Raw genomic sequence first — 17,013 nt, forward strand, 5'->3', positions numbered from 1 at the left:
CTTACCAACCTTGGCCAAGAAAAACTGTGACCCTTCTCTAGTCTTCCTGCTCATCAACCCCCATATCCTCAGACAGGGCCTAGAAGAGAGGTAGCAGTCTGTTCTATCCCCCCAAGATTGGGGCTGGGAAGTCTGACCTCCATGTGCACCCCTCTTCCCAGACCAATCCCCAAGCACTTGCACACCCCGGGCAGCAATGGGCGCTACAGCACTGTCCAGTGCAGGATCTCACACTCCTCGCTGACCTCTCTGCTTCGCGACTGGAGCAGCTTCGTGCTAGTGGAGGGCTATTCCTATGTGAAGCTGCTGTCCAGGTGGGCAAAGTGCTGTCCCCTCACTCCTTTCCTGCCACCTCATCCCATGTCTCCTCTAACCTCAGACCTCGTCCCTACTTGCTCCTAAACTCACTGACTCGCAACGTAGGCCCGCTCACGGATTCCCATTTCTCCTCAGTGCCCCAAACCAGCCCCCCTCCTCCTTCTACATGGTCCGCATCATCTCCAAGGCCCCGTGCATGGTTCTTCGCCTGGGTTTCCCCATTGGCACGCCAGCACAGGCTCGGCACAAGGTGAGCTGGGCCCTGCCCGACTCCTAGCCCAGGGAGCCTGGAGTATAGATTGGCTCCTCCCCAAACCCACAGGGCCAGGGCCAGTAGAGAGAGGAGCTCCCAGATTAAGAAACCTTGTATGTGGGCCCATTCTTCCAGATCCGTAGGAGATAGGAGTAGAAGGATCTGATCACATTTTCCCCTCAGATTGTGTCGGACTTGCGGGAAGAGATTCTGCGGCTGCGTTTCCCCCACCGAGTACAAAGCAAGGAGCTAACACCCAAAGTGAAACGAAAAGGGCTAGGGGGTGTTGGTGGGGGCAACTCTCCCTCCAAGTCCCCCCCCATGCTGGGGCCACAACAGGCCCTGTCTGACCGGCCCTGCCTTGTGGTCCTACATAAGCCATTGGACAAGCTACTCATCAGGTGGGTACAGAGGGTGGGGCTGGGGCCAGGAGCACGTGGGAGGCCTGGGGCTTAGCTGGGTTTGAGTAGCAATCAACTGGAGTCGCCCCTGTTTCCCAGGTATGAGAAGCTGCCCCTGGACTACCGGGCACCTTTCTTGCTTACACTGGAGCCACCAGGGCCACTGCCCTTGGTGTCAGGCCGCTCAGCCTCTTCTAGCCTGGCGTCGCTGTCCCGCTACCTCTACCATCAGCGCTGGCTCTGGAGTGTCCCATCAGGACTGGCGCCCGCACTGCCACTCAGCGCTATTGCCCAGCTGCTCTCCATCCTCACTGAGTACGTCCTCTGAGCCCGCCGGGCAACCTGGGGCAGGAAGAGAACTAGTGTAGATTCTGGGTTTGGACACTGGCAGAAAGCCCAAGCTTAGACCCCTCTCTAAGCCCCAGTCTCTGTGCTGCTGTTGTTATGCAAAGTGTCCAGAACAGAGCAGCACATGCCACCACCGTCCCCTCCTCCTCTTCCTTACTCTACTTATTTTGGCCTCTGGTCCTAATTGGACCTGTTATACCCGAGGGACCAATAGTCTGAGCAGGGCCACCAGGGCACAGGTCTGCCTAGATGGCTACTGGAAGGTGGGTACAGAAGTGGCGTGGAGGGCAGGGGTGTGTGCTCTGAGTGTCTCTCCCCCACCTCATTCTGCCCCTCCCCTACCTTTATGGGGCTTCAGAGTCCGACTCTCCGAAGGGTTCCACTTCGCCTGCAGCGGGGAAGGAATCATCAACATGGTACTGGAACTTCCAATTCAGGTAAGTGCCGTCCCTCATGACACCTCCTACCAAGGTCTGTCATCCCAGGGACACTTGCCTCTGAGCCAGGTGGGGACTACTGGAAACTGCCTCACAGGGTCCCTGTGGCCACAGGAACTGAGGCCTGAGACCCGTCCCAGGACGGTGTGGCGAGGGGACTAAAGCTCTGAAGGCCAGAGCTGGGCAGGGCCAGATCTTCTGGGCTGGGGTTTGTCCAGGATCTCCTGCTCTCCCCTCAGAACGAGCCTCCAGGGCAGGCTGCCGTGGAAGAGAGGCACACGTGCGTGGTGCAGTACGTCCTCTTCCCCCCACACTCCACCTCCACCAAGGACAGGTGAGCTCTGGCCCCTCTCGGACAGCCATCTTTCTGCATGTTCACCCTTCTTCCTGCTTGTCCCCTGAAGTTATGTCTCCCATACCTGAGGAAGTCGCAGGGGTGCTGTTTTTAGATGCTTCAGGCAGGCACAGGTCTAGAAAGGCCACGTGCAGCTTGTGGCTGTCCTTTGTGTCCACCGCCTTCCTGCTTCCTTGGACTGAGTCCTGCCATGTGGTTGTGGATTGGACTCTCCTCTCTCCCAGACTCAGGGCCATTCCTCCTTTAGCTTCTCAACAGATGATGACAACGACGTGGAGGTAGAGGCCCTGGAGGGAGACTCGGAGCTCAATCTGGTCACCGAGGTGTGGGTAGAGCCACAGTATGGGCGAGTAGGACCCGGCCCCGAGAGCTGGAAGCACCTCCAGGACTTGACATACTCTGAGATCCCTCGAGCTGTAAGTGACCTCAGAAGTCCCCCACCCCTTACTAGGCTGGGTGCCATCCCTTGGGGAGTACCACAGCCTGTGGGCTGCCGGATCCCTCTGAATGTCTGGCTATGTGGGCTTCCTTGAGAGCCAGAGGCCAGGGTCTCTGGGCTTGGAAGGGCTGACCCTTGACTTCTGCTCTTCCTCCCTTAGCTTCACCCTCGGGATGCTGCCTGCATAGGCTCCCTGCTGAGCTTTGAATACCTGATACAGCTGTGCCAAAGCAAAGAATGGGGTCCCCTGTCCCCGGAGCCAAGGGTCTCTGATGGTCAGTGGGGAAATGTTCCCTGGGGTGGAGCAGGCGAGTGGGTGGGGAGAAGGCAGCCACAGACCGAAAAGTGATCTCGCCGTGTTTCCTGTCTTCCTTCCCTCCCTCCTAGGATTAGACCAGGGAGGAGACACCTGTGTCCATGAGATCCCTTTCCATTTTGACCTAATGGGACTGTTGCCTCAGTGCCAGCAGCTCCAGATGTTCTTCCTTCTGCTTTCCAGAGGTGGGTGAATTTTGTACCCACTTGCCCCACAGCTAGAGGGCCAGTGAGCCCAGGCATATTAGAGCATCAAGAGGAGATGAGTCAGCTCACCAGCGGAGGAGTGATGGGGGTGGAGGAGGCTTGCAGGCTGAAGGAGGGAGGGGCTGTGCGGTCAGGGTTGAGCCAGGCACTGGGCAGCAGGAGGCTCTCGGTGCTGAGCGGAGTGTGTGTCGGGCAGAGCCAGAGGGCGCCCCTCTCGCCGAGGGGCCCTGTCCCGCCAACGACATGGTGCTGTGCCTGCTGCACAGCTGCCTGGGGCAGGAGCTGAGTGATCGGGAGATCCCACTGAGCACAGCCGACCAGGCCACCTTCTTGAGTGAGGTGCTGCGGCGGACCTACCACAGTCCAGGTGAGCGCCCCACCACTTTTCCGAACACCAGATTCTAGCCCAGCCCCTTTTCACCCCCTCCCCACAGGGTGGTTTCTGTCTTTGGGTTTTGGGTTTTGGTCTCCCCCTCTCTTCACCTCAGAGCCCTGCCTCTCTGCTGGCCTGCCCTCTTCCACCCATCTCTACCCCCATTGTAGGTCCAGAGAGGCCACCAGAGGAGGTCCCTGGGCTCCTGAAGGATCAGTCAGTCAGTACTCAGGCGACTGGAGACGCGGCTCTTCCTACCTTGGTCAGCACTGATTCATCTCCTTTTTCGTACTGACCTCCTTCCATCATCACATACCCCAGATTTCCGTCACGGGATACTAAAGGCCACCTGCCAAAGACAGAATATTGTCGTTCCCCTTTGCTCTGGATCTTGCAAACTCTATACCCTCTAGGGTGGAGGAAGGGAGCAGGGGTTGGGCGGTCCTTTATAGATTGATTGCTCTAATTGTGCTTCTCTCTTACAGAGTGCAGGCCCTCCTGAAACTCTCAAGCCTCTCATCTCAGGCCAGCCCATTCAGTGGCGCTGCTATGCGAGGCTTATGACCCCCCAGCATGTGTTTCTGACTTTCCTCCCTGCTACCTTCTCAGGTACCAACCACAGACCTTCTTCATTAGTCCTTCAGATACGCACCCCTGAGCTCCCTCACTGGGTCACCAGGCAGCTCTGCTTTATGTCTTTCTTTTTCTCTTCAGATGTCCAGCATCTGGCTGTCTATAGCCTGGAGGGAGCCTCTCAAGAGGGACCCTCTCAAGAGGGGACAAAGCCTAAGTTTGGAGATTGGAGCGGGGCCTCCAGCGAGAAAGATCTGGGAGGAACTGGGGTCAGGGCTACAAAGGCCCAGGTCCCCATCCTCAATGTCACCCCAGCCGGTGGTAAGACTGCTGATTCTTTTTTTATTTTTATTTTTTAATTTTATTGGAATATTGGAGAACAGTGTGTTTCTCCAGGCAGTTGTTCTTCAATCTAGTTGTGGAGGGCGCAGCTCAGCTCCAAGTCGAGTTGCCATTTTTAATCTTTAGTTGCAGGGGGCACAGCCCACCATCCCATGCGGGAATTGAACCGACAACCTTGTTGAGAGATCGCGTTCTAACCAGCTGAGCCATCCGGCCGCCCCAAGGCTTCTGACTCTTAAGTCAGTTACACAGAAGCGGGAATGAGAACCTATAGAGGGCTTGAAGATCATGTGACACCTCTTCCCACAGACAGTGCCCAGATTCCAGGAGAGCTGAGCCCAGCGTTTCGTCAGGACTTACAGGCTTACACTGGGCGTCAGGCTCCACAGACAGAGGGTGCAGATGGGCCCCGGACCCGGTGTCCTGTCTTCATCTACAGCTGTGCCCTGGAAGCGCTGAGGGAGCAAATGGTTGGCATACAGCCTCCTCAGGCGCCCCGAGACCTCATCTTCCAGTGAGTTCCCTCATTGTTGACCCAGGGTCCCCCAGCGAGGGCTCAGGTACACACTCGGGTGTGGACAGACAGGTTGATGGTCAGTGGCAGGAACTCAGCTGCTTAGCCGTGTCCTGCCAGCTCCTTGCTGGGCTTCCTTCAGCAAATCAGCTGAACTTGCTGGGCTATGAATACATTCAGTGGGGACCTCTAGACAATCCACTGGATTGTGGGTGGATGGTGAGTGAGGTGTCACAGGGAAGGTGGCCAAGCTCCCTCATTCCTAGGACTCAGTTCCTCGACCAGCCCTCCCCCTCCTCAGCCTGGATGGAGCCCAGGTCCAAGGAAGCAGCCAACCATTGTGCCTTGCTGCAGGAGCACGCTCAGCGATGTTATGTCCGTGGTGAGCGGGGGGCCACAGGCAGGAGTGTCAGGGAGGAGACATGGGGACCTTGGGGACCGGGACTGGGGAGGCCGTGCCAGAGCTTGACCCTCGTGGCCCTTTCCACTTCTGTCAGGCCTGTTCCGGAGTTTGCAGCAAGCACAGAGCGTGACCTCCCAGGACTTGCTGATGGCGGTGGATGCCTGTGAGGAACTACTGCAAGAAGTAGACATCACCCCTTTTCTGCTCGCACTGTGTGGACACACTCGGGGTTTGCCTCACGCACCCCCAAGCCCGGGTCCTCTCAGCCCTGGGCCCTTCAGCAGCAGCATCGAGGAGGGCCCCGAGCCTCGGGAACGAGCTGTCCTGGCTTCCGAGTCCAGGTTAGGATTGTCCTGGAATAACGCAGAAGGGGGCACACAGAGTCCACATAAACTGGGATCGTCTGACCCCAGGGAATGGCCCTGTAAGGTAGCACCCAAGCACCAGAGAGGGCAGTAGTGCTTTGTTGCTGGCTTCCTGCCTCCTGCCCAGACTTCTTTCCCTCATTTGGCATGGGGAGCAGTCTCTCTCCTGGCTTTCCCCATCTCTTCTGTTCTGCTATGAAGTATTGTGCTGGGTTGGGGTAGGGAGTTGCCGTTTGCCATCAATGAAAGTAAAAGCTTGTTCTGAGGACATTCATGTAATAGGAATGATCCCCCGGACTAATATGTGAGGCAAAAACTGTACTTTTGCCCACTGCAGAGTCCCCAGCTCACCTGAGGGGCCCAGCATGTCCCTGCTGCGGGAGGGAAGGAGGGAGGGAGGGAGGGAGGGAGGGAGGGAGGAAAGCAAGCAGGCAGACAGCTGTGTGTCTGGTGTCGGCAGCATGTGGCACTGGGGAAACAGAAGCGGCGGAGGTTTGAGTGCTGATGATGCCCAGATCCAAACTCCAGCCCAGTTTCCTCTCTGGAGCTCTAAATCCCCCACCTTTCATGTCCCCCAAAGAATGCATTTTCTTCCCACCCAATCTTGTTTCTCCACCTGTGTTCCCCACCCATGGTGAATGATACCCTCCACCCAGTGGTCCAAGTCAGAAAACTGGGAGTCAACCTTACTCCTTCCTCTGTTTCACAGAAATGTCCTGCCTTAAGAAGCATGGAGGTTCGAGCCCAAGTGGGTGGGTTGGTTCTCCTTGCCTCTTCCACTGTCCTAAGCACCTTTCCTAGAGACAAAGACAGGTGTGTGCTGCTCCCAGTTGGGGAGCAGGCTCCTCTAGGACTTAGTGGTTTGTAACACTTCAACTCCCCCCACCCCCATCAACTCAGCATAGAGACCGAAGACCTAAGCGAACCTGAGTTTCAAAGCACCCGTGTCCCTGGCAACCTGGACCCTGGCCTGGAGATCTCTCTGACAGACGTCTGCCAGCTCAGAGGAGAGGCACATGATGCCCTTCATAGCCTCATCCAGGTGGGAAGCTTGGTGAGGGCGGAAGGGGGTAGAGTCCTGCCTGCACAGGGGGGCCATGTCCTCTCCTGGGTTGAGGGTACGTAGAGATGTCTGTTCTAGGGTAGCAGTGTTCTGAGGCGTGATTGACATAGCCTCCTTCTAACACCCAAACAGGAGAAGTTCCTGGAAATCAGTGGTCTCCACTTCCGCACAGTGCCCTCCAATCCCCACTACTTCTTCTATTGCCCTCCATCCAGCAGGCGAGAGGTGAGCGGCTTTTATCCTTTCCTCCCTCCTTCCCCCAACCTGTAGCCGTAGAGGTCCCTCTTGGCCCACCTGGATCCTCTTGACTCTTGGTTCCCTGAGGCTTGGATGTGGCTCTTGTCCTGCCTTGGATCAAGCTGTCTTTTTTTTTTTGCCCAGGATGAGGGCCCCCGGGACACAACAGACAGAAAAGTCAGTGACCTGGAGTTTTCAGAGGCTGAGCTCATGGGAGAAGAAGGTGTGTGGGCAAGTGGCAAGAGGTGGGGAAGGCTGCTTCAAGCCAGGATTCAGGAGCCTTTACTGCCCACCTCTCCCACTGACCACGCCACATGTATCTCTAGGAGACACATCTGCCTGCTGTGTGGTCACTGAGAGTGACCCAGAGCTGGAGGTGGAATACCGAGAGAGCCGTGAGCCAGACGTGGGGCCTGCGGGGCTGGACTCCGCCTCGCTGTCAGATGCAGACACGGTGAACGCTGACGAAGACTCCTTCAGTGTCCTCGGGGGCGACTCCCCCACGGGGCCTGAGAGCCTTGTGCACGACCTGCCACCGCTCTTCCTGCACCTCACATGCTCCGTGCGGCTGCGTGGGCAGCACAGCTCAGTACCCGTGTGCAGCCTGCCCACCTGCCTGGGTGAGTTTGGGGATGCCCAGGGGAGGGCCACAGGGCCCAGTACAGCCTGCCTGCCTGCCTGTCTGGGGGTGAGGGAGAGTCTATGGGTATAACTCTTTAGTGCTGAGAACTTGGAATCTATGCTTGTCCTGGGGCCTCCAGCAACCCCTAACTTTTCCCCTGTCCCAGGCCAGGTGCTTTCCAGTCTGGAGGGCCCCCCCATTGGGGGCCGAGTGCCCCTGAGGGACCTCAGTGTCACTTTGGATGTCTTTGTGCTGACCTTGCCGCTGGAAGTGGAGCTCCCCCCGACCTCGGACCCTCAGCACCACCGGTGTGGCAGCAAGTTTGGTGGGGGGACCTGGGGCCTTATTGGGGTAGGGGGACCATTAAGGAATCTAGGGACACTTTGGGACTAAAGGCACCTGAACTATTCTAAGAAAGGAGTGTTGAGGAGATCTTAGGAGGAGATTAGCTGCTGACCTTTGGCCTTTGCTTCCACCCTATTCAGGTCAACATCTGAGAGCAGTGCTTCATTCCCAAGATCTCCAGGGCAACCATCATCTTTAAGGTCGGATGATGGCCTGGGGCCCCCACTGCCACCTCCGGAAGAAGATAGGTATTTTCTTTTCTCCCTGTCAGTTCCTTGCCCCACCTCAGTTTTATTTTCTGGAAACCAGTGTCTAAACCTTTCTTCCAATTAGGCACCCAGGATTGTCCAGTTTGGCCACACCCCACAGACTGGCTATCGAGACCACCATGAGTGAGGTAAGGTCCTTCCCTACCCCAACCTGAGTGACAGCCCCTCAACACTGTACCTGATACCCTTTCCATCATATCAGTGAGGTAAGGCGGCACCCCCTTTATTCTGAGATCGAAGTGAGACCTGTGAAGCCGAGTCTGTGAGGCCTACTATTTTCTAGTATCTTCTAGTCTAGGAGTGAGGTGATGCCCCAGTCAGCAAGGGAAGTGCCCTTTGCCACTTCCTGGATTGCCCTCTGACTGTAGATCCGCTGGTTGCTGGAGGATGAGATGGTGGGGGCACTCCGAAGAGGGGGCATCCCCCAGAGCCCTGCCCTGCACCGTGCGGCTGCCCACATCCATAGCTCTCCTGGACGCTCCACCTGCCTTCGCCAAACTCTGCCACTGAGTTTTGTGTTTGGGCCAGAGCGTTCCCTCACACAGTTCAAGGAGGTACGCTTCTCTTAGAATTCTCCCTGGGCCTCTTGGGGCCCGTCCTTCCCTGGACTCCAGATTCAGAACTGGAAGGCCCTCTCTTGGTTTGAGTCCCTAAAATTCTCCTCCTGCCCAGCTCTTCAGCTCATTGTCCCTCACGCCATGCCTGGCAGCCCAGCTAAGTGGGAAGAGACCCAGTTCCCAGCCCTGCCACTGGCCCGTTGAACCTTAGGCAGTCACAGAACCTTACCAAACCTCAGCAGTGGGGATGCTGGGGTCTGCTTCATGAGGTAGTTGTTAGGGCCTGATGAGGGAGTATGGGGTCCCACAAATAAGGGGAGCTGCTCCTGCCTAAATTGTGACCTTGGCTCCTGCTCCCCAGGAGTTCCGCCGGCTTCACCTCCCTGGCCATGTTCTTCTTGAGGACCCTGACAGTGGCTTCTTCTTTGTGGCAGTTGGCCAACAGCCGGATGGGTCCCATGAGGTGCCCCCTTCAGCGGCCTGGGCTTGGCACAGTCATGAGGACAGGGCTGAAGCCATCGAAGGGGAGGTGAGTCTTTCCTGGGCTGACCTGGAAATGGCAGGGGTGGTGGTGGGTGTGTGAGGCCTGTACTCAGTCGTGACTTCCTCCCTTCAGGCCCTGACAGCCAGCCCCCAAGCCCCTGGCTCCCCAGAGGATTCTGAGGGCCCCTCCCTCATCAGTCTTCCCAGCCTGCCACCGGGAGGTAAGAGAGGACTTGGGCAGCAAGGTCTGGGGCCAAGACCCGGGACTTGTACATCCCTGGCCCTGCTTCCGTTTTTGGAGGGTGGTCCTAAGTGGGAATGAGAGAGACTCCAGGCATTTATTTCTCTTCTCTTCCCAGGAAGCCAGCCTGGGCCCAGCCGGGGACTAAGCCTCATGTCCAGTCAAGGCAGTGTGGACTCAGACCACCTAGGTAAGTAAGTTGGGGCAAGGGGTGAAGGACTCTGAGCTGATGGGAAGTGTACTTAGTACCGCACAGCGAAAGGCCTGGGCAGGGGGCATCAGAAGGGACTAACCTGGAGGAGCCCATTGAGCCTGATGCACTTGGAGGCTCAGGTGAGCCTAAGGACGGAGTTGAACTTCAGCACGTTTGACACAGGTTATGATGGTGGCAGCAGTGGCTCAGACAGTGAAGGTCCCAATGAGACCCTGGGTGAGAAGGCCCCCTTCACATTGCGAACCCCGCCTGGGCCGGCACCTCCACAGTCCTCACTCCCAGGCCTCCCTAGACCCTGCCTGCCTGACTTCTGGCTCATCGTACGGATCCTGCAGGATCGTGTGGAAGTGTGTGCACACGCACGGTACGTACACGCCAGGGCCCTGCATCCCGACTGATGTTAGCTTAGCTTCCCTTGTTCCACAACACCCTTCTTGAATGTTATTAAAAAGTAAACATGGGACTGAAGGTTTGGGTTGAGGTCTGACTTGTATTCTAAGGTTGGGGGCTCCTGAACACTTCCCACTGGTTGTAGCAAGGCATGTCATTCTACTTACCTAAAGGACTGGAAAAGCTGATGGGGCTTTTGGCTTCTAGCTGAGCGTTAAGGACATCTGCAGTTCAGTGCAGCTTCAGACGCTGATATGTAAAAATAAGGAATAATGGGCACTATTTAGCAAGTACTTACATATAGGTGGCAGGCACCGTTCTAAGCGTTTTACCTGGATCAGCTCATGTAATCATACAACTGCCCTACAAAGTATTATTATCCTTATGGGATGAATGAGGAAACTCAGGCACAGGTAAGGTAAGTACTTTGCCGAGGTCACAGTTAGAAAGAAGCAAAGCCGGAGTTCATACCTAGGCATCTGGTTAAATAGTGCTCTATCTCAGGGGTGGGGTGGGGTTGAGAGAAGGGAAGACCACCAGTCTGATAAAAAGATCTGAGAATAAAAAGGTGAACTACATGATGGAAGCCGCAGTGTGGTGCCCACATGGAGGCTAGAGAGGCAAGCATGGAGCCTAGGCTTCCAGAATTGCTACTGAGAATTTCTTCTTTCCCACTTCCCATCGTGTTTACTCCCCTTTGTCTAGTCCTACTTCCTTTCCATGTTTCCTCTTGGCTACCGCTCCCATGAACTCCTCTAACTCCCTCCCCACTGCAGTTCTGTATCTGATCTATTCCTCCTTCCTAGGAGCCTGATTCGAGAAGACGGGGGGCCAGGCACTGAGTGTCGCCATCTGCAGCAGCTCCTGGTGCGGCGAGTTGGGGAGATCTGCAGGGAGGTCAACCAGGTAAGGGACAGCAGGGCAGGGCTGTCAGGCATGGGGCACCGTCCAGGTGAGGAAGGAGTTTCTGGGAACTCTACATTTCCATCCTCTACATTTTCTTTGACCCTGAAGTTCCTGGGATGTTATTATTCGCCACTCCCCACAAACTAGGGAATTCTCCCTAACCCACCCCCGGCACTGTGGGTTCTTATACCTTCCCAGGAACTATGAGGTGTTCCCTCTCATTGCACTGTGCTGGTGTTAGGGATATAATGGTGAACAAGACAGAGGGGAGCCCTGACTCTGGAGCTTGTGTCGAGTGCAGGAGATAGACATTAAACAACTAAATCGCACAAATTATTTTGATTTCAATTGTGAAGACTTCCACAGAGGAAAAGTAGAGACTGCTGTGAGAGCATATAACAGGATCTGACCACCTGAAGTGTCAGGGAGAGCTTCTTAGAAGAAGTGATTTTTAAGCTGAGACCTGAAGGATGGTGAGCAGATTCTGGCAAAGAGGAGGGACGAGAGTTCTCACTGGTTCAGCGCTCGGAGCCCCGAGCCCAGTGACTGTCAGACACGCTCTCAGACCTCCCAGTGATTACTGATGCTCTTTTTGACCTCTGACCCCAGTGATGATGGGCATTCTCTCTGGCCTTTGATCGCCTCTCACCACCACCACCAATTTGTGAGGAAATATTCCAGGTTCCTGATACCTTGCTCCTCCTTCTCCCAGCGGCTGCTTCTTCAGGACCTTCATGACACTCACGTGTGTAATTCTCTCCTCGTGGCCGAGAGTGAAGAAGATCTGTGGCGCAGCGAGACCCCCTTCCACTCCCGTCAGCGGGCACCACTGCCCAGTGATGGTGAGGTCCCACCCAGGAGCCTCCCTCACCAAGGGGGTGCTGTTGCCCTTTCTTTTATCGAAGACTTTGGTGAGAAGCTGAGGGGAAAGTCACCACTACTTTGGTAGTGGCAAGTAATACAGGGAGAGCAAGGAGGAGAGGACACAAAAGGATCATTGGATTTGGCTGTTTCAAGTTCATCAGTGACTTTAGTGAACATACTTTCAGTGGAGAGATGGAAATGCACATCAGAGGAAATGACAAAGTAAAAGGATGTTAGATAGGTGGGGCAGAGCAAAGCTACTCTTTCTAGCGGCTTGGCAGTGAAGGGACAGACAAAAATAGATATGGCAGGAACTAAAGGAAATGGAGGGCAAGGCAGGAATTGTAAAATAAGGTAAGACTTGAACACATTTATGTTCCTCATTGGAAGATCCAGTAGAGAGGGAGAGGTTAAAGAATATAGGCGACGTCATGGAAGGGGCACCGGCTGTGACCGTCTTCCTAAGGTCATGCCTCTGCCTGGCCCTGCCTTGTTTTCCCAAGTGACCATCTTTCCTCTGCAGGGTGATAAGCCCGAAGGGGAGCTGGGTGGACGAGCAGGCCAGTTCATAGGTGAGAGAAGACCAGAGGGGAACCTGAGGACCAGGAGGAGGATTTGCCATGTGATTGGCTGTCTCTTCAGACAGGCAGGCACAGGACCCCGTTGGGATTTCTGAGATTTCTGGTCATGGTTAGGAAACATGGTGATCTCCTCGAGATGGTAATTAAAGTCCCCACACTTCTGCTCCCTTCTCTCACCCCGGATGACCTCTTGCCCTGACTCATAGAGGAAAGCCAAATCATGCCATTCCTTTGCAGTTCTCCCTTCTGGTTTAAAAGTAAAATCAGACCACTCCTTAATTTTAACATTCAGCAAGTCTGTAGGTGAACGTTCCTGACAGCTCCAGAGAGTGCCTCTCTCAGCACATCCAGGGATGTATTCCATATCAAAGCAGAAGTCCCATAATTAGTGGGCTTCGGGGTTTTGATGGCATCTTCTGCAAATTGAGCATGAGCTAGGACAGCCCGGCACTTTTTCTTTACAATGACTTTCAGCAGCCTGAGATGTAAGACCAGTCAGAACCCAGACACAGCCCTTCCTCATTTTAGTCTCCATGTGTTTTCGCTGAAACCCTTAGCAACCAGTATTCCATTCCAGACTCTGCAGCCTCTTGGGTTTCCTATATGCTGCTCACATCTGTCAGCAGCTTCTCTGGGAAACCAAATTGCCACCTTTAGACAACTGGAAGATTTCTTGTCAACCTGTACACCTGGAAAGGGTTGACCAAGGCATTGGAGTGTGGCTGTGGGTGCTTGAATACCACCAGGCTACCCTTTGGATTCTTTGGGATAGCTGTCCTCCAAAGCACAGGACGGCGTTTCCGTACTCTGTAGTGGGTGCATGTAAGCAGTTATACTTTTTGGTTTAAGGGGTTATTGTAACTCCCAACAGATGGGGTATATATATGATGATGTATATTGTGACAGGATCAGTGTCTTAGCAGTATCTTGAGGATTTTCTCGTGCTTTGCCTTTCCTGACACTTATTCTTAGTTCCTTCACTACATCGCCGAGATAGTTCTGAAAACCTTTGTGCTATGACTTGCCTTCCAAGAGCATGGTCCTGCCTTGTTACCCAAAATGACCGTTTTTCCCCTACAGGATAATAGGCAGGGCTGAGGAGCCAGGGGAATGAGGATGAGTAGGCCAGTTCACAGGTGAGAAGTCCGTGAGGGCAGAGGGCTGTGTCCTGTGTCTGATCCACTGTCTCCCTTCCCCCATCAGATTATGCTGCCGATGAGAGCTGTGCACCCCGAGGGTACCTGGCAGCCACAATGCAGTTTGTCCCTGGCCATTTCTCTTGTGACATTGTGTGGGGAACCGTGATTCGAGTCCATTCACGCCTCAAAATGGGGCCCAGCATGGGCGTCTCTCGGGGTATGTGATGGCACGAGAGGTCGGGTGGAGTGTGGAGGGGGATCTGGAGAAGGGAGTTTCCTGAGCCTCCATTGCTCCCACAGCCATCCAGGCCCTGCGCTCGGTGCTCAATGCCTTCTCCGTGGTGAACCGGAAGAATATGTTTGTTTACCAGGAGCGAGCCACAAAGGCTGTGTACTATCTTCGGTATGTGGGCCCAGGGAAGACGGGGTAAAGCACGGGTTAAGGATGGCCCGGAAGGAGGTACGTCCAAAGACCTTGCCGCTCTTTCGCAGGCTCCTGGAGACATCCTGCAGTGAGCGGCCATGGGAAGGCGATACTCTGCCCCCCTCCCTAGCTCTGTCCCGAAGCCAGGAGCCCATCTACTCTGAGGAAGCCTCGGCATGTATCCCCCTGCTCCCCAGTGCCTGTGCATACTCCCTTAGACTTCACTCCCTGGTGTTGGGCCCTGACCACAGTTTCCCTGCAGGGTCCTCGTTCTCCCCTGGACATGGCTTCTAGCCGCAGTTCAGACGCTGCTCGCCCAGTGGGCCAAGTGGACAGACATATCCAGCTGCTGGTGCATGGCGTAGGGCAGGCAGGTGAGGATTGCAGGGGTCAGGGGTAGGACAGTGACCAGATGAGTTTCCAGAATCCTCTGGTACTTCTCTTGGAGCCTTCCTACTCCAGGTCATGCTGTGCTCTGGGCTTCCCTCAAGTAGGAGCTGGGTGGAAAGGCACACCCAAGGGGTAAGGCCTACAGCTGATTGAAATGCAGCTTGGAGAAGAGAGGTCACTAAAGTTGACACTCAGGTATCTAGCCTGGATGACTATGTGGATAGATGGTGGTCCCACTGGCTGGATACCAGAGGTGGGTTTGGGGTGAAGATGATAGGTTTGATATGAGATAGGTTAAGCGTAAGGTGTCTGTTAGGCAACTGGATTTTCCAGCTGATACTCATGGCTCAGTTAATGTGTACCAGGTCTTGGGCTAAGATTGCTACATATGAGGTAGCTGCTGTTATTCCCATTTTATGGCTGAGGGCACTGCGGCTTTGAGAGCTAAGATTTACTTGTCCAGTCACATAGTGAGCAGCTTAGCAGAACTAGAACCCAGTGCTGGCTGCTCTAGTGTGTGAGAGAATGTTTGAGCCTGGGGTTTAAGGGCTGGTTTGGGGTAGCTGGATCCTTTGCCAGTGTCTCTACCTTCCTCCCATGTCTGTGTCAAGGTCCCGAGATCACAGACGAGCTAGTGCGGGTTCTGCGTCGGCGCCTGGATGAGGCCACTCTGGACGTCATCACGGTCATGCTTGTTCGGAACTGCAAGCTGACACCAGCTGATGTGGAGGTCAGCTCCCTCCCACACTCCAGCATCCGTCCATGGCAAAGCCACAGGCATAGGGACAGTCTCAGCCCGAACCTGCTCATTCAGCTCCGACTCCCCTTCCCACTCTCTGCAGTTCATCCAGCCCCCCGGAAGTCTGCCCTCAGAGGTGCTGCATCTGGCCCTACCCACCTCCTGCAGGCCCTGGCTTCCTGCCCTGGCCTGGTACCTGCGGCAGAACCTGCTCATCTTCCTGCACTCTCCCAAGTACACAGACAGCAACAGCCGGAACCACTTCCAGGTGAGAGTTCACCTACCTCTCTCTATACCCACGTGCACCCAGGCCTCCCTGCTCCACACACACACGCCCTTACTGTGTAACTGTTTTCTACAGAACCCCATATGTACCTTTGCCCACATACGGTGTACCCTCATGCCCCCCCCACACACCTTTATTACCTACCTGTGTCTTGCTGTGCTCCTGTGTGTGCCTGTCCCCCGTTCCCCACTGTGGACACCCATTCCCTGATGGCTTTTCTCCATTTGCCTAATCTTAATGCTCTGTGGCTGTTCTCTCCCCAGCATCCACTCCCACCACAGGGCAGCCTCCCCGACTTGGACATCTACTTGTATAACAAGCCTGGTGGACAGGGCACTGGGGGCAAAGGTACAGTGTACGGCGCTGCGAGGGCTGGTGCTTTTCCTGTCTCGTGGCTGAAAGGGCCTTGCCCAGGCTTGCAGCTGAGGGGGTCTGGGGGAGAGGAAGCGGGAGTCTGGAAGTCCCAGACCTGAGTCTTCCTGTGGATTTCTACCCAGGAGTTGCCTGCATTACTCTAGCTTTTGTGGATGAGGAAGGAGCCCCCATCTCACTGGCATCATGGTCCCCCTCTTATCCGGGGCCCCCAGACCTAACGCAAGAGGAAGAATTTGAACAACTGACCCAGGTCACCCGCTGCTCAGTCGTGCCGGACCGTTTTTCAGGTGGGGCAGCTTGGTCAGAGGAAGGGGGTTCAGTTGGTGCTGTGGGAACTAGGGGCACCCTCCAGTGACCCCCTTTCTTTCCTGCAGCTCAGAGTGGAGCCCCACGGCTTCGCCTGGATGTGTGGGAAAAGGGGAACATCAGTATTGTGCAGCTGGAGGAGAAACTCCGAGGAGCAGCTCGTCAGGCCCTGGCTGATGCCATCATGGAGCTGCGGCTGCTGCCGGCCTCGTTATGCACAGAGGACACGTCCCCAGGTATGTGGGGGCCAGAGAACATCACAGATCCAGGCAAGATGGTGTTTCAGGTAAGGGTGCAATATGGGGGAAGACCTCACAGAGGCCTTATCTGAAAGACACACTCACAGTGTCCATTCCCTTGCCTGCATCAGCAAGGTGATACACACACTGGCAGAAACGTGTGCACGCTTAGGGTTACCTGCTTAGAGAGGGGACTCTCCTCAGGAACTCACTCCACACAAACACAAGCAGCCATGTACTATCACTTACATATACCGTCATTCACTAACAGGTGGAGTAAGTGGTAAGTCACTGCCACAGCAGCCTTGGGGCTAGGTTGTCTGGAATGGGGATTGATGGCTAGTGACGGGAATCTGTAATGTCTGGCCCACAGGAAGTCTCAGGAGCGGGTCGTTGGAAACCAAGAGCCCTGCAGGCCGCGCCAGCACCTTTCCCCCTGGCCCTGGCTCTGGCCCTGGGGAGCCTGTGACTCCCCCCAGCAAAGCTGGCCGGCGTAGCTTCTGGGATATGCTGGTAATGGGAGAATGGGAGGAAGTGGTGAAGCTGACATCTACTTTCTTGCCTGCCTCCCAGCTCCCCCTAAACTTTTTTAGGCCTTGCCTCAGATCACCTGTTATGTAAAATTACTCTGTCCCTTGGGTAGGCATTTCCAGAAGGTGGCAAGTTCTCAGTGACATAGAGAGAGCCTCAGCGTATAAGT

General features: G+C 55.3%; 1 protein-coding gene across 2 annotated transcripts in view; it reads left to right on the forward strand.

Moving 5' to 3' along the window:
• SZT2 (SZT2 subunit of KICSTOR complex) overlaps positions 1 to 17,013 on the forward strand; it is a 50,195-nt gene that overhangs the window by 21,609 nt on the left and 11,573 nt on the right. For both annotated transcript variants that reach the window (XM_019751075.2, XM_019751076.2), the window contains 40 exons: positions 162 to 314; positions 454 to 568; positions 755 to 972; positions 1,072 to 1,287; positions 1,679 to 1,757; positions 1,997 to 2,091; positions 2,360 to 2,528; positions 2,712 to 2,826; positions 2,939 to 3,052; positions 3,270 to 3,440; positions 3,617 to 3,708; positions 3,932 to 4,055; positions 4,161 to 4,340; positions 4,671 to 4,875; positions 5,142 to 5,257; positions 5,373 to 5,619; positions 6,544 to 6,685; positions 6,839 to 6,931; positions 7,088 to 7,166; positions 7,270 to 7,563; positions 7,732 to 7,873; positions 8,051 to 8,158; positions 8,244 to 8,307; positions 8,548 to 8,733; positions 9,098 to 9,265; positions 9,353 to 9,440; positions 9,579 to 9,650; positions 9,837 to 10,038; positions 10,871 to 10,970; positions 11,683 to 11,812; positions 13,619 to 13,771; positions 13,855 to 13,957; positions 14,047 to 14,152; positions 14,241 to 14,352; positions 14,980 to 15,098; positions 15,211 to 15,375; positions 15,657 to 15,741; positions 15,891 to 16,055; positions 16,143 to 16,310; positions 16,687 to 16,826. In XM_019751075.2, coding sequence (XP_019606634.2) covers positions 162 to 314; positions 454 to 568; positions 755 to 972; positions 1,072 to 1,287; positions 1,679 to 1,757; positions 1,997 to 2,091; positions 2,360 to 2,528; positions 2,712 to 2,826; positions 2,939 to 3,052; positions 3,270 to 3,440; positions 3,617 to 3,708; positions 3,932 to 4,055; positions 4,161 to 4,340; positions 4,671 to 4,875; positions 5,142 to 5,257; positions 5,373 to 5,619; positions 6,544 to 6,685; positions 6,839 to 6,931; positions 7,088 to 7,166; positions 7,270 to 7,563; positions 7,732 to 7,873; positions 8,051 to 8,158; positions 8,244 to 8,307; positions 8,548 to 8,733; positions 9,098 to 9,265; positions 9,353 to 9,440; positions 9,579 to 9,650; positions 9,837 to 10,038; positions 10,871 to 10,970; positions 11,683 to 11,812; positions 13,619 to 13,771; positions 13,855 to 13,957; positions 14,047 to 14,152; positions 14,241 to 14,352; positions 14,980 to 15,098; positions 15,211 to 15,375; positions 15,657 to 15,741; positions 15,891 to 16,055; positions 16,143 to 16,310; positions 16,687 to 16,826 — 5,593 coding nt within the window. The remainder of the gene's footprint in view (positions 1 to 161; positions 315 to 453; positions 569 to 754; positions 973 to 1,071; positions 1,288 to 1,678; positions 1,758 to 1,996; positions 2,092 to 2,359; positions 2,529 to 2,711; positions 2,827 to 2,938; positions 3,053 to 3,269; positions 3,441 to 3,616; positions 3,709 to 3,931; positions 4,056 to 4,160; positions 4,341 to 4,670; positions 4,876 to 5,141; positions 5,258 to 5,372; positions 5,620 to 6,543; positions 6,686 to 6,838; positions 6,932 to 7,087; positions 7,167 to 7,269; positions 7,564 to 7,731; positions 7,874 to 8,050; positions 8,159 to 8,243; positions 8,308 to 8,547; positions 8,734 to 9,097; positions 9,266 to 9,352; positions 9,441 to 9,578; positions 9,651 to 9,836; positions 10,039 to 10,870; positions 10,971 to 11,682; positions 11,813 to 13,618; positions 13,772 to 13,854; positions 13,958 to 14,046; positions 14,153 to 14,240; positions 14,353 to 14,979; positions 15,099 to 15,210; positions 15,376 to 15,656; positions 15,742 to 15,890; positions 16,056 to 16,142; positions 16,311 to 16,686; positions 16,827 to 17,013) is intronic.

Source organism: Rhinolophus sinicus, linkage group LG06 (assembly GCF_036562045.2).
Source record: "Rhinolophus sinicus isolate RSC01 linkage group LG06, ASM3656204v1, whole genome shotgun sequence".
Classification (NCBI taxonomy): domain Eukaryota; kingdom Metazoa; phylum Chordata; class Mammalia; order Chiroptera; family Rhinolophidae; genus Rhinolophus; species Rhinolophus sinicus.